We start from the raw sequence: 15,773 nt of genomic DNA, 5'->3' as shown, positions 1-15,773 counted from the left end.
AAAAGCAACTTAGACAATATGTAAACAAAGGAGTGCAGCTGTGTCCCATTAAAACTTAATTTACCAAAAGAGGCTGGATTTGGTCCACAGGCCATAGTTTGCTAACTCCTGGTCTATAGGATATTCTTCAGATGCCTCATCCTGATATTCGAGACCTTTTACCATTTGACCCCACCTTGCACAACCAGGTCCTCTTCTCCCATTCTTCTTAAACCTCAGAACACAAAATGGTCTTTAGAAAGACACTATCTCTTTGCCAATGCTGTTTCCTCCATTAGAATTGATGTCTTTCAATTCTTACATCTCCTATGAGTTGGACCTCCATTTCTATACTTCCCTTCGTACTCAGCTTAGACCTTGGCCCAGAAAGGGACATTGAACAAATGGTCATGAAGTTGATCCACCAATGGGATTGTTTGTGCATCTTTTAATCATTAAAAAAAAGTGTTTTAATTTGTACATAAAATTATTGCAAATCCAGATGTGCTTTGGGAAACCAGGGGCCAGAGATACTAGAAGGAAGGAGGTCAGGAAGTAGCCAGCAAAAACACAGCCAGGTCAAAACAGAGCACATCATTTGCAGCCAGGCAGTCTGGGAGCCCTTTTGCAACAACCTCATGTCCCAGACAGGGGACTAAGGGAGGAGCAAGGGAAGCAGAGTCTAGTTTGGGACACCAGGACCAGGGAGAGGATGCAGCCTGCTGGAGGGAGATCAGAGAGAAGCCGCCTGCATGATTAATGGGATGGAGAGGCTGACTCATGAGGAAAGATTAAAGCGCTGCGAGAAGCTGGGGTACACGATCGAAAGGGGCAGATGATAGCAGTCTCCAAGTATGTGCAATGGATAAACACCCAGGAGGGAGTAGCTTGCTTCATTAAGAAGGTGAACACAGGTCGTTCTGTCAGAGGGTGGAAGGGGCTCTTAGAAAGGGCACGGGTAGCAGAGGGGAAGACCTTTCTGATCGAGGAACTCAGTGGATGATGGATAGACCAGGGGAAGCTCTGGACTGTCCAAACCAGAAACACCATGGGAAGGTCACCATGGGGTGATTCTTTCAGGGAAACTTCTGCTTTTATCCTGTAGGGCCTCACAGCCTGCCACAGCTGTGGACCTTGGCCTGAGGGGTGGCCTCAGAGTTACTCTCTGACTCTCTGGAGAGGGCTGGTTAGGGAGGAAAGAGAGAGGTGTGGCTGCATTGTTAGAAGCGAAATACATAGAGAGAGATGTATTTCCACCATCTTGGTTCCTCTTAAGTACCAGTTCTTAGATGTCACAACAGTTTGTGGCCTTTTGCTCTAAAGTCAGTTTTCTGCCGACCCCACTTGACAGAAGCCCCCTTGGCCTGCAATGGTCTGAACAAAATCCGGCAAGCATCCTGGCATTACAGGTTCCTTGGCTGGCTCATTCCCAACAGGGAAATGCTATGTCAGGCATTTTGGAAGATAAGATTTATTTGAAAAGGCAATAAACAGCCCTCACAGCTTTCAGGCCTTAAGATCAACTTCCTTTGAGTATTTTCTGAAATTTTCTATAGGGCCAGAAGGACCTGCATGTTGCAGCTTGACAAAGTGGCTCACATCATAGTAGCTCCTTTGACTGCCAATTTACTAAAGACTATAGAGCAGTGGTCCTCAGCCTTGGCTGCCCTTTAGAATTGCATGGACACTTAGAAAAAATGCCTATATCTAGGTCCCACTCCCAGTGATTCTGATTTAATTGGTCTCGGTGGGGTTGGGGAGGGTACCCAGGCAAAAGTATTTTTTTCCTAAAGTTCCTTGGGTGATTTAATGTAGTCAAGATTGAGAGCCACACCATATTTTTGATTGTTGAAAAATGAATTGGATGTAACTTCTCCATTTTTGTAACTGCTTGCTATAATATCATTTGAAAGATTTAAAAAAAAGGCGGGGAGTGGGGGCACAGTTATGCAACACCTTTGTATTCAGCACAGTGAGGAATAAGATGGGGCCCCTGCCCTTGGGAAGTTTATGGTCCAGAGCAAGGAGGACACTTAGAATTAGATGGATCCAGAGCACTGAAGGGCACAGTTCAGAGACTATTCCCTTGCTGCATATTGCAACCCTGGTTAGCTCTGGTCATATCCCAGAGTCTGAAATTCTAAGTCCAAAGACAGAGGGTAAGTCTGTCCAAATGTACACGCTCTAAATAACCTTTGCCCTCAGAGCGTGCTTCAACAATCTTTTGAGGAAGTAGAAATGCTCTTGATAGTTATAAAGATAATAGCCCAAGACCTACATGAATTTCCTGAAGCCAGCACAGCTGTGGTTATCCAAGTGGGGGGCCCCAACCATGTGGAACACAAGATTTTAAGAGGACATGACCAACTGCATGACCCAGCAATTCCACTCCTAGCTAAGTAACCAAAATAATTTGAAAACAGGCCTTCATACCAATACTTCTCCATGTGTGTTCATGGCAACACTATTCACAATAGCCAAAAGGTCCTTACCCGAATGTCTATCGTGTTAGTTCCCCAGCCTTAAGCAGCTACTATGAAATGGATCGTGTTTAACAATGGGAATCTCTTTGATTGTGGTTTGAAGGCTAAAAGAAAGTCCGTATCAGTGTATCATCAAGGCAGTGCTTTCTGCCCGAAAACTATTGGCATTCTGGAGCTGGCTGTTTGTGATTCTTGGTCCTTAGCTTGTCACATGGCTGCCTCTCCTGGCCTCTTACTGCTCTTCCGGGTTTCATTTGTTTCTACTTCTTACTTCTGTGACTTTCTCTGTCTAAATTTTATTCCACGTATAAAGGATTGATTCCAGCAATAAGATGAAGATCCTTCCTGATTGAGGTTGGCCACACCTTCCTAACTGAAGTAACTGCATCAAAGGGTCCTATTTATAATGGGTTCACACTTACAGGAATGGATTAGATATAAGAACACGTTTTTCTGGGGTACTTATGGATTTAAATCACCACATCCATCAGCTGATGAATGGGTAATTCAATGGAATATTATTATTCAACCATAAAAAGGAATGAAGTACTGCTACGACATGGGTACATCTTAGAAGACATTATGCTAAGTGAATTAAGCCAGACACAAAAAGTCACATATTGTATGATTCCATTTATATAAAATGTCCTGAACAGGCAAATCCATAGAGTCAGAAAGCAAACTGGTGATTGCCAGGGTCTGGGGGAAGGGAGGAATAAGGAGTGACTGCTTAATATGCATGGGGTTTCTTTTTGGGGTGATGAAAATACTCTGGAATTAGATAATGATGATGGTTGTACAGCCTTGTGAATATAATGACTGCCACAGAATCATATAGTTTAACATAGTTAAAATGGTGGATTTTATGTTACATGTATTTTACTGCAATAAATTTTTGAAAAAGAACAAAATTTTTTTTTTGTTTGATGATTGCATACTTCTTTTGGTGGTGTTATTAGGTTTAGGTGACTGTCTGAATTTAAGTAAAATAAAAAAAAGTGACGTGGAAAGATGAATAATACCAATGGTATGTTGATATGGTAAAATTGGGGAGGTTGTGTACAAAGGACTGAAGTTTGCAAAAACTTCACTGGGCTCACTGGGATACAACAGGGGACCAGTGTTTTCTACACATAGTCTCACTCTCTCTTTTCAGCTCTTCTAAAGTTTTCTCACCATCTAGTGAGGTTTTTACCCTGACCTTCTGAAATAGGATTCTGACTAACTTTGTCTTGGCTTCATGGAGGGAACTGCTTTGAGCTGTTCATGTCATAGTTCTGAGGATCCACCTACCAAATTCCACTTCCCCAAACTCCGACTCACTCTCTCAGCCCTCCCCATTCTCTGCCCACTCCTCTCACTTAGCACTGGCATGCAGCACTGCATTCACAGGTTTTTCACAGCCAACGAATATGATTTCACCAGAGTTCCTGGGGAGAGAAGAACATTGAGATGTGGATCCTTGCAGGGCAGCTAAACTCAGTCACGCCACAGCAAAGTGTTTGACTCCTAATACCAGCCTTGGGATGGTTACTTTTCAGGCTTTATTTCTCAAACACACGTGCATAGGACTTGTTTCACACATTTACGTTCATACTGGAATAGTTGAAGTAGGAACTGTGAAGAAACAATGCTCTGAATATCATTTATTTTTCATTCCTGTTTGAGCTTATGTTGGCCGTGGGAGTGATCATAGGTGTATGAATTTTAGAAATATAAAGTAACATGTTTCCAAAGAGCCATCTGCACTGTTCTCAGCTTGCTCTATATCAAGAATTCTCTGAGTACAACAGCCTTGAGAATTCCTTACCTGAAAGATATAATGTCTTAATAGAATGCTTCACTGTGAATTTATTTTTATGTGTTATTATCTGATGTCTTTACATCAGCTTCTTGCCAGGATGAACAATTTTCAATGATAATCTTAAATAATTGTGTAAAGGGATCTCTAATGCCTTGTTTATTTATCACTTGTCCCAGCTGTAGGCATTCAGATGAAGCTTGAATTTTTCCAAAGGAAGTTCTGGACGGCCAGCAGACAGGTAAGTTATAATCAGCATATTGATGTATTAGCAGCACTGTACTTATACAGGTGTTCACATTTGGGTACCTTGAGCCTAAAGTGCCAGATTTCCAGTGAATGTTTGTAAAATGAATTGCCAGCTTCTCAGATTACCTTTCATTTCACTGCAAAATAAAGGGCTGTCAGCAAGTTAAACACCAGTGCTGGGCAGGCAGGGAATCTACTCTTAGGAAACCAATCTAATTGTGAAATCAAGATAGTGTCCTTCCAGAGGAGAAACAATGCGTTTATGAGATTTTCGTAGTGATTTTCTTCTAATCTCATTATGATGCCTGCTTATTTATTTGTGAATCTCTTTATTGCAATTGTGAAGACCTTTGCATAATTGGGTTATTTTAAGCATGTACCTACCTTCTTTGGCTGGAAGGTTCTTCTGCCTTAAAGAATCTGGGAAGCATTCTTTCTCTTTTCTATTTTCTCTGCACTAAGTAATTTTGGTGGTATTTGTTAAATGATTTGGCAGATATCTGACATCTGAAATGGATAAATTGCCTCCGTATGCCCAATTCTAAACAGTGGAAGGGTATATCCTTTCTTAAATTAAGATACTTGAGGAAACAATAAACTAAAATTTAATTATAGTAAAATTAAATAATTATGTAATGATTTTTCTTTACCAAAAGATTTGAGATCTTAGAAAGATAACACCAATGTTGAATGATAACATTAATTAAAATAGACGAAAAAGATCCATGCCCAAAACCTATTGCTTTATGTTTGTTTTATATCACTACCTGGAGTTGGTATTGATTTTCGAGAAGTTGAGCAAGATTCATTTTCCAGCAGTCTCTTTGGGTGAATCTTGGAATTATGTAAGAGGCAATGACCGTCATATCCTCGAGTAGCTATAATGACCCAAGCTACAGCCATAGCAGATGCTGGAATGTCCTAATAACACGTGTCCTCTTGCTTCTTCCCACACAGTGTGCCTCTCTGGATGGCAAGTGCTCCATCAGCTGTGATGATGAGGTAAAATGGCCCCCAGCCTTGTTTCCACCCCATCCGAGGGGAAGTGACAGATGGTCCTTTCTCAGAGGAGGAATGGCACTGTAACTATAAACAAGCCATATCTGACAGATCACTCTGGGCCCATCTCCAAAAAAATCAAGGACATTTATTTTATTTTTTTCCCTCTTTCCCCACCTCCAGTCGGATAGTTTGTGAGAGCTGGAGAAACGTACTTCAAATGCTAATGGACAGCACTTTTGGAAATCCGACATTTTATTAAAAAGTAATACAAATTATTTTCATTTGAAGTTCACATTACAATTCTGAAAGTGTTTCCCCTCTATGTTTCCTCTTTCCATCCTCCTAACTACCCAGTGAAATAAGTAGGGATTATTGACCCATTTTGCAGATAAGAAAAATTGAGAGATTAAATTGGTTATTTTCATGTAATGGGAGAGCTGGAAATCTAGGAGTTGAAAACTCAGAACCTTTCATTCTAGTGTAGTATTTCCCTCCTAGAACTAACTCTCTTTCCCTCCCTCCCCTCCTTTCCCTCTGCTCCTTTTTCTTTCCCTCTCTGTCTCCCTCATATTTTGGGGAGAAGGAATTTGATTTTCCACACTTGCTTAATGGAAAAGAATGTACTATTGCAATAAGTCTGTTTACCAGGTTAAAAAGTTCAATCCCATCCTCCCTCTTTCCCATCTTGTGGAACAAGCAGACGCGTGGTGGCCTTGACACTTCATTTCTGCCTCTGCTTAACATTAGTCAACACATGCCCTAGACCTTATAAATAAGCATATATTCCTATTCCATCAAGGTTCAAGAAGGACTTAAGAAATCTTAACCCATTATAATTTCAACACAGAATGCATGGGTTAGAACCAGGAGGAGGTTAGAACACACAATGCCCGGGACCTGAGGGTCCTGGCAACTGGTTTAAAGAGAATCATAATCATTCATTATGTGAGTCACAGGACCCAAATAGTAAAAGGCAGCCAGTTTTTCAGCAGAAGCCCAACTTTTTCTCATCATCACATAAAAAATATTTTCCCCTTTGTAAAGGACACCCAGTGACATTTTAGGAATCACACCCATTCAGTGAGTTCAGGGATATTTTTCATAGGGTGGTTAGATGCCCCTCTAGCCTCTCCTCTATATTTGAAATATTTATTGACATATTGCAGTGCTCAGCTGAAGAACAACACAGCTCAGTGACGATAATACTGGCTAATCTATTGGGCGGTCCTGTGCCAAGCCCTTCACATGCACAGGGGGTACTATTATCAATCCCAATTTACAGTAGGGGAATAGAGGCTCAGAGAGAATTAGTAACTCATCCAGGTCTTCACAGCTGTTAAATGGCCCAGCCAGATTTTAAAATTGGGGTCAGTTTGATGCCAAAAGTAGCACTCTTGACCACCAATTATACCATCTCCAAAATAACAATATTCTTGAGTATCTGTATGCCAAGCTCTGCTCTCAGTAGCTTTTGAGAAATAAGCTCATTTTTTCTTTCAGTAATCCTGTACTATGTAAGTCCCTTTTAACAAACTTGGCTATGGGTGACTGTTAGGTTGTTAAGTTAGGTGATGCAGATTCTAATGCTGACAGCCTTACCTGGGAAACCTTCATACATGTGTGAAAGGGGGACAGTATGGGAAAATGCACATTATGAGTGAAATACTGGGCATATTCCAAAGACTAAAATGTGCCTGTCCAGCCAGCAGGCACTTTCTATGTGTAATAAATATGTGCTTAGGAGAGTAGAAGCAGCTGTCTCTGTATATGAGCAAGGAGATACTTGTCCCCCTAATGTCTCACTCATGTGTCCTAAATTTATTTGAAGAATGACACAGGATGGAATATTTTGCTCACTACCAAAATCAGCAATTGTTTTCAGTGTTAGAAGCCTCAGGGGCCTCCCTATTGGAAGTACAAGCAGGGACTCTGTCTATCTGGTTCAGAACCAGCTTGAGACAACGAAGGTGCCCAACAGAGGCTGTGTGGTTGATTGTTGATTAGGTGACAGTTTGGATGGCTGTGTAATTGTTTGGATGATTGGGTAGTCATACTGATAGGTAGTGATTTGGATAGTTGTTTAGTTGATTGGGTGTTGGCAGTATGGGTGGATGATTTGACTGCTTGGTTGCTTGGATGGTAAGTTGGAGGGAAAGAGGGAGTTAGGTAGGGAAGGAGGGAGGGATTCTTGACTAGTTAGTTGCTTGCCTGGTTATTTGGTTGGCTGATTGGATGGTTGACTGGATGGAGTTGTTTTCTTGTTTGGATGATTGGCTGGTTGTTTGTTTGCATGGTTGTTTGATTATTGTTTGGTTAACTGGCTGATTATGTGACTTGGTTGGTTAGTTGGAGGGATGGTTGTTTGCATAGTTGCTTGGTTAGCTGGCTTATTGGTTGGTTGGGTGGTTGATTGATTTGTTGATTGCAGGTTGGTTGAATGGATGGATGAATAGAAGGTTGGTTAATTAAACAATTTGATGAATAAAGACATTGGCAGTGATATTTCCACAACCCACACTGTCTCAGTGCATCCTCACATATTAAAAAAAAAATGTGGAAATGAATGCCTAGTTAGAGTTTAAAATATATAGTATGTGTTTGTTGTCAAATGATTGATTTCACAGACAGTAGTGGATGCTAATTGCAGGCCCAGACTCTGAAATGGATTGACTAGCTTCAAATTGTGTCTCTGACAGTAATTAGCTATGTGATCTTAGGGACGTTTCTGCACCTGTTTTTGCTTCAGTTTCCTCAACTGTAAAAGGAGGATCTAAATAATAATGGTGAGATATGAATGAGATAGTATTTGAAAAGCACCTGGTGTGATGGCTGGTATATGGTAAGCACTCAATAAATGTTAGCTATAAACTCAAAAGATATGAAGAATTTTTCTTCTCTTAGAGGAGTGGTTCACCTGGATCTAAACCTCAGACAACAAAGGTATATATACCTTAGGCAGGTGACCATTTCTCATGGGCATGGTAAGCATAGAGAGAGATTCCTTCCTCATTTCTGCTAATTATCTCTTTTCAGTGACCATTGGGACAACTACCGTTTGATTGTTATTTAAAGGATCACATACTTTCTAAATTGAGCCTTTAATTTGCCCTGATTTCTGAACTTGATTTGATGTTCCAGTGTCCTCAGTTTGCACTTTGAAACTATCATTTTACTATTACTTTTGGCTTCAAGCTACCAATTGAAATTTTTTTCAATGGAAAAGCCAGCCCTGCTTTCTCAACAAAGCACCTTTCCATCCTTTCAGCAGACTCTTTCCATTTGTCATTCTCCTTTCACAGCTTTTGATTAGACTTATGGGACCACGTCTCCCCACCCCATCCCCACCACCCCAATTGCACTTGAGTGACCAGGTCACCATTAAAATCAGCTCTGGGGACTCATTAAGTTCACATACTTCTGGCTTGTTCTTGCACTGAAGACCTGGCCTACCTCCCTCAGACTTACCCGACACACTGTGCCTTGAATCGACTCTAGCCACTTTGTCTTCTCCTTCAGTGGATGCCCTGGGCCTTGGCAGAAATGTCCTAGGCTGGAGGGGAGAGTCAAATGGCCAGATGTCTTCCCATCTTGAAGGCACAAGTAGTACAAGTCCCTGAGCTACAGGATTTGGACGGCCTGGCTCTGTGCCTAACTGAAGAGCTTTAAGGAGCTTCATTCCATTCACAGACAACAGTTCAGACACTCTTTCATTCCTTCAAGAAATGTTTATCAGGCCCTTCTGATATGCCTGGCTGTTGTCTGACCATGAAGGATTCAGTTGGAAGCCGAGTGAGAAAAGGTCCCTGCCCTTCTGTAGCATGCTGGTTACAGGGGACACAAGCAAGTGATTATCAACTATGATAAGTACTATGAAGTAAACCAACATGTGTGGTCAGAAGTGGATTCTCTGACAAGGTAACATTTTAGTCAGTTACAGATAAAGAGGGAGGTGACAATGAAGAGAAAATATGACGAATGAGAAGAGCTTTACAGGCAGAGAACAGCATGTGCAAAGGCACTGAGGTGGGAAAGTGCACGTATGCTCTGAGGAAACACAGTCGGCATTCAGAACAGAAGGGAAGAAGGAAAACAATGCCCATCTCTTATTTCTGTTGTTTCCTCCCTTCTCTTAATCTTTTCCCACTTACCTCTCCAACAGCTTCCACCTCCTGGTGAGAGCATCAGTATTTTAGGAAAAGGGTGGAAGAAGTGAAGGGTCTGTCCTACTGAGGCATTTGGAAGAGGTCAGGGTTTTCCAGGTTTGAGGGTGGTGAGCAGGTTGAAAAACGCATATTCAAATTCAGCTGCCACCCTCTCTTCTTCCAAGGGAATAGATATAATAAACATAATTAGACTTTTGAAGGCCAATTGTATGCATTTTCTCTGGCATCTGGAAGATGAGAGGGCTAGAGAAAGGGCTGAGTCCAAGTAGCCAGATGCCACCACATCTGGAACCACCCAGCCAGTGGGTGAGTTTGAAGGTCATTGAACACAGGGCACATGCACAAATTTTCCAAATTTTCCCAAAGATAGTATTTTGATGGGATAGTTAACCTGTGTTGTGATGAAACAACAGAGGAGGTGATATGAAGTAAGGATTAATCTGTACCATTATTGAAATATCAAGGATAAGAGTATGAGGTCTGGGAAAAAGGAAACAAAGAGTGGCACCTTTATATGCCTGAATGAAGACACAGATACTAGGGACCCACCCACAGATGTAAGAACTTAGAATCTTTCTGTCTGTCTGTCTTCTGTCTGTCTGTCTCTGTCTCTGTCTCTGTCTCTGTCTCTGTCTCTGTCTCTGTCTCTGTCTCTGTCTCTCTCTCTCTCTCTCTCTCTCTCTCTCTCTCTCTCTCTCTCTCTCTGTAATCACTAGTGAGGAAAGTACCCAATACAATACTGGGTTTCTGAGTTGTTTCAAATAATTGCTCAGCCTGCGCCAAATGAAACAAACCAGTGACATCCCCCCAAATAAGCAGCAGCCACCTGCCCAAAGAATTTCTTGCTATGAACTCCATAACAACTTTCCTTTTTGAGAAACTCTGAAAAGTTGTAGCTTAAAAATACTTAGAAGGGAAGGCCATGGCGGCTCAGCAGGCAGAGTTCTTGCCTGCTGTGCCCCAGACCCAGGTTCAATTCCTGGTGCCTGCCCATGCAAAAAAAAAAAAATACTTAGAAAGATGGCACATAGTAGGTGACCAAAAAACATTTGATGAATGCATGTAAGCATGTAATTCCAGGAGACTCTCTAAGTGCTAGGAACTATGCTCAACATATTATATGCATCATCCCACTTAATCTTTTCAGCAACCCCATGAAATAGTTGTCATCACTATCTCCATCATTCAGATAAGAAAACTGAAACTCAGAGTGTTAAAAGACTTTACTCAAGGTCATACTGATAGCAAATGTCAGAATCTTAGTTTCTAAAGCTAGTATCTTAGCTTCTGTGTTAATACTGCCTTCCAGTTAGCAGGAGGGTTGCTACTGTGATTTCTTACTCCCAATTATCCCATCTCAAGGGCTTTCTTATCAGTGACTGCCCAATTTACCTTTCTGTGTTTACAGGTATATAACATCACAGTATCGGCTATAATGAGAACTTAATGGCACCTTTCAGATTCAGTGACCCAGGTCTATATTAATGATGCTACACACTGTTGCCCTTGATGTGTGATTTTCTCAGTGATTTGTAAAACTGGAATAATGGCAGTATTTCTTTCTTTCTTAATAAGGTGACCATGTCATCTTATAATCAATATAAACTTGAAATTCAAACTTACCCATGAATGAGTACAATAAGAGATCTTCTTTGCTGCCAAATCCCTGTCATTGAATCCTAATTTAAGGAGAAAAATGCAAATTTAAAAGTGAATTTAAAAATGTTTAATGTAATCATGGTCCAAAAAATAAATGCCAATCCATACCCAGCAAAGCAAAAACAAATTCCCATCACCAAAGAATGTACCCACTTATTACAGCAGAATTTGAGGCTCCTTTGGAGAAAGTAGAAGCTGAAGCATATCGTCCTCCATAAGTCTTGGCCAGTCCACCTTTATTCCTCTTTCCAGCGCCATCTGGTAGGCTGCAGACTAATCTGACCAAGATCATAGAGTATAATTTTAGACTTGGCCCATAATGGATTTTTTCTTTTGCAGACTGTTCCTTAGCAGTTGGTGATTATGTATAGAAAATCCCCCTAAGCTAACTAACTTAGTTTCTTGCTTTAAGATATTAGCATATGACTTGCTGTGCTTCGGGGTCTAGGTATCTATAATTGGGATTGACTTCACTTGACCAAACTGACCAAAAGCATCAGTTCCTTTATTTGTTTTTATTTGTTTTCAGCTTCAAGCACTTGGCGCATTGGCTGATCTGGATGATTTTTCTGCCACTTGTCATGGTTGTCTCTGATAACATGGCACATGAATTCTGTCCTTTGCTATCTGATGTTAAGGGGCTGTTTTCTTCGAACGAGAAGGCCTTCCATGAGCAGGCAGGATTCTGAGCCCCTGACTATTTCCATTATCTTTTGGAGTGCAGAGGGGGTGGTCAGCAGTAGGAGCATTGGCTTTGAAGTTACAAAGCACTGAATTCACATCCCCCTGGCTTAGCTGGAGAACCTTGGGGAAGATATCATATGACATAAGTTTCATATTATTTTCTCAGAATGGTCACAAAAAGAGTCAAATATAGCTAAGAGTTTGATCAGTTTTTCCAGGGGTGTCTTTTGGTTCTTTGCTTTTGAAATCATTCTTTTTGGGAGTGCCTCCTCATATCTTACCCTATGCAATTTGTCCTCTTTATCTACCTTTAAGAGGTACTAATGTGCCAGTGACTTCCTATGTGATTGGAGGCGTTCTCCAACATCACTTTCTTTGACTTTGTGAAATCCTACCTCTTTCTCAAAATTTGCGACTGAATTTATTTGCCTTGTGCATGCATTGTATTTTCTGATATTTATAATACTAGACGAACAGAAAGATAGTGACCTAAGATGGAGATCTAGTAGCAAGAGTATGAATTCGTGAGAGATGTTTGGGTGGGAACTAATTTTGTAATTTGGGGCATTTTTTGTGGGGGAGTGTGTTCTTAAATGACTAGTGATTCCCTATCCAGCTGTAGAGATTAGGATAGTTAATATCTGAATACAGATGCTGCTCCAGTACTCAATGTGTATGTGTTGATTAAAGGGCATTTAACCCCTCTTTGTTTCAGTGTCTATATTTGTAAAATGAGCATCAAGCTATTCAAATCCATAAGGATATGGGCTTGTTTAATATGACCCAGTGCAAACTAGACTAGAACTTATTAGAGTATTGGTGTAATCTAAGACATCACTGTCCAAAAGGACTTCCTTCAGTGAAGGAAAATCCCAATATCATAGTCACTAACCACATGGTAACTCTGGAGAACTTGAAATGTGGTGAGTGTGACTGTAAATCTGATTTTTAAAATTTTATTTCATTTTAATTAACTTAAAGTTATATTTAAATCCACATGTAGCCAGTGGCTACCATATTGGTCAACACAATTCCACGAGATTGCTTACATAGTGCTGTCCCTAAGGATGGAGGCTGTTTATTCAGAATCCCCCCAGGGCCATATCTAAACAGCAGGCATCAGAACAGGTTACCATGTCAATTACCTGGCCCCTCTAGATAACTCAGAGCAGCTCTATTGCTCACCAAAGCAGCCAGCTTTTTATAAAAGGTGACAGCAGGGCTTTTATTCTCACTAATTCTCTGCCACTGCCAAGTACTGCAAGACAGACCTTTCTGACAAGCTAACTTCTATACTTTTGTGCCGGACTAAAATCAATCCTGTGGGTAGGTAAATGTCCCAGAAAACACCAGCTTGTGGTGGCCTGGAGCTAGGCAAAATTCGGCTCACGGTAAAGATATGTTACAAATTAAATGTTGCAGTCGGTATGTAAAGCTGCAATAAATAGAAACTGAGTTACAGCAAGGACAGAATTAAACCTTAAGTTTAAACTCCACAGCACTGTAATTAAAACTTAGCCTGTAGCAAATCATTCACTTGAGATTAAAGTAGTGTGGGGGAAGCAGAGGTTTGGGCTTACCTTGCTTTTCTGCAATTTATAAGTCTGAGCTACCAAAAGCTAACAGCCCTGCCCCCAAAACCAGCTCCCAATTAAAAACACAGTTTGAAAACCTTTAGGAGGCCTGAGGGGCCCCTTTAACAGAAGTCTGCCCCCTCCCCCTGCCCCAGTCTATGAACAAATTAAAAAATATTACCTGGTCCCCTGATGGTCCTCTGAGCTGACACGGTGTTTTCATTAATACAACATTAGAGTAATGACATTGTACTGGTGTTTTGCTTTAAAAACAGCCTGCTCCTCAATTGCTTAGAATACACGCTTGGGGGTCTCTGAACACTTTGTTCCTGAGAAACATTTTCAGGTCATATAAAGAAAAAAAGAGGAGACAAACTGTAATTTATACACACACACACACACACACACACACACACACACACACACACACACACATATTCTTTTTATCCCAGCCTGGGTTTTTCAAGGCTCTCCATTGTTTTATTTTTGTTTGTTTTGCAAAGCAAACTCTAGGGTTAGCTTAACTCTGGCCTTCACTCCTAAAGCCACTAGGCATTTCTAATTCCCTGAAAACACCCCCCCTCCAAAAAAAATAGGTTCTCCTAGATTGGAAATACGTCATTTCATGTAAAAGCAGCCTCAGGACCCAATGTTGAAACTCTGATTTTTATTTTCTAGACTGTGAACTGTTACCTCATAGACAATAATGGATTTATTCTGGTATCTGAAGACTACACACAGGTGAGTGGGAAATTTCTACCAACTCAAAGTAACAAGCTCAGAATTTGCTTGGGTCAGGGGAAACAAATTACGGTGCTGAAACTTTGAGGCAATGATCTATATTTAAGAGGTAATAGCAGGAGATTATAAAACTTATTTCCATCCCTCTAAGAATGTCACAGCCTACTTCTCAGCAGGCTCCAAAGAATTTTACCTCCCAGTGGAGGCGGTGGGCAGGGCCCAGGGTCTGCTCTCTCACTCATAAAATGTTCAATTTATAGAACTCTGCCTCAGAGTTGTCTGTGCCACATAAATAATTTTTTGCCTCAAGGGTGGATGTTCCTTAAAGAGTTTGGACAACTTTAAGGAGGTTTCCTCTGTCTGATATTTTATCTCCTTATTAAAAAGAATACATATATTCCTATGTAATTATTGTTTATATCATTGTTTCTGGCTTTTGCTTTTTTTAATTGTTATCTAAGTTCAAGCATTAACTTGGGCTCTCAGTACCAAGGGACAAGGGTCCAGGGATAGGTGAGGAATGTTCTTCATTTGACTGGGCTGTGTGCAGTGTGAGGGAAGGAAATGAGAAGGAAGGAGACCAAGCTATGGGGCTGAAGACAAAAAGCAAAGTGAGAGTTGAAGTCAAAGGAATTGTAGTGGAGAAAGAGGTTTCTTCATTAAAACTGTTTGCATTAAAACTTTGTCTGCAGTTATATATTGAAAAAATGTAAAAGAATTAGTATATTAAAAGATGGGAAGGCAGATGGTTTCTAGTGCTAGTTCTTTTTCCTTACCTAGTTTGGGGATCTTGGGCCTTTTGGAATCTTGTTGGTCCTTCTGACAGATTTTGTAAAATGAGGGTAGGTGACCACACAAGGTTTCTACTAACTCTAATATTAAAGGCTCCTAATAATTTATAACAAAACCCCTTAGAAATCATTTAAACAGCATCAACAGTGTGATAACTCCATTCATGCTTAATAAATTAATTAATTGTCCGTAAATGTGGCTCTTTGGGATCAGAGCTTAATGATTTGTTAATTTATAAACAATGGTTCCAGGTAACATAAGGAATGGTGCTTTGGCTAATTTCCCTTCTTATCACTGGGAATATTGTGTGATTTTTAAACATACCTTTGATATGTGAAAAATTACACTGATGTGAGGAAAAAGTGCTCTCTAGACTTAAACTGTCCATACAGTCCCCTCAGATATTGAACATCACTGGAGATTGGACAGTTAATGGACATTGGAAAGATGAATGAGCCCATAGAACAAGGCCAGTTCCTGGGGAGCAGGAAGCAGACAGAACTTTGATAATATGGCTCATAGGGCAGCATTCTCTGGCAAGATGGTACATCCTCTGGGCTGGGGGCGGGGGGAAGTATTGAGACATTCAAGAATCAGTAGAGCATGGGCCCAAATTAATTGACTGTGAAGAGGAGCTTTGTCCTTC

The 15,773-nt window shown here is 40.7% G+C and overlaps 1 protein-coding gene across 1 annotated transcript in view; it reads left to right on the top strand.

Annotated features, from left to right (window-relative positions):
* CACNA2D3 (calcium voltage-gated channel auxiliary subunit alpha2delta 3) overlaps positions 1-15,773 on the top strand; it is a 987,429-nt gene that overhangs the window by 856,408 nt on the left and 115,248 nt on the right. Inside the window, exons 27-29 of the mRNA XM_077128978.1 lie at positions 4,443-4,504; positions 5,470-5,514; positions 14,273-14,335. Of these exons, the coding sequence (XP_076985093.1) occupies positions 4,443-4,504; positions 5,470-5,514; positions 14,273-14,335 (170 nt within the window). The remainder of the gene's footprint in view (positions 1-4,442; positions 4,505-5,469; positions 5,515-14,272; positions 14,336-15,773) is intronic.

The sequence above is a fragment of the Tamandua tetradactyla genome, chromosome 15 (genome assembly GCF_023851605.1).
Source record: "Tamandua tetradactyla isolate mTamTet1 chromosome 15, mTamTet1.pri, whole genome shotgun sequence".
NCBI lineage: Eukaryota > Metazoa > Chordata > Mammalia > Pilosa > Myrmecophagidae > Tamandua > Tamandua tetradactyla.
The sequence above is the reverse complement of the archived record's forward strand: the minus strand, read 5'-3'. Positions and strand labels throughout refer to the sequence as shown.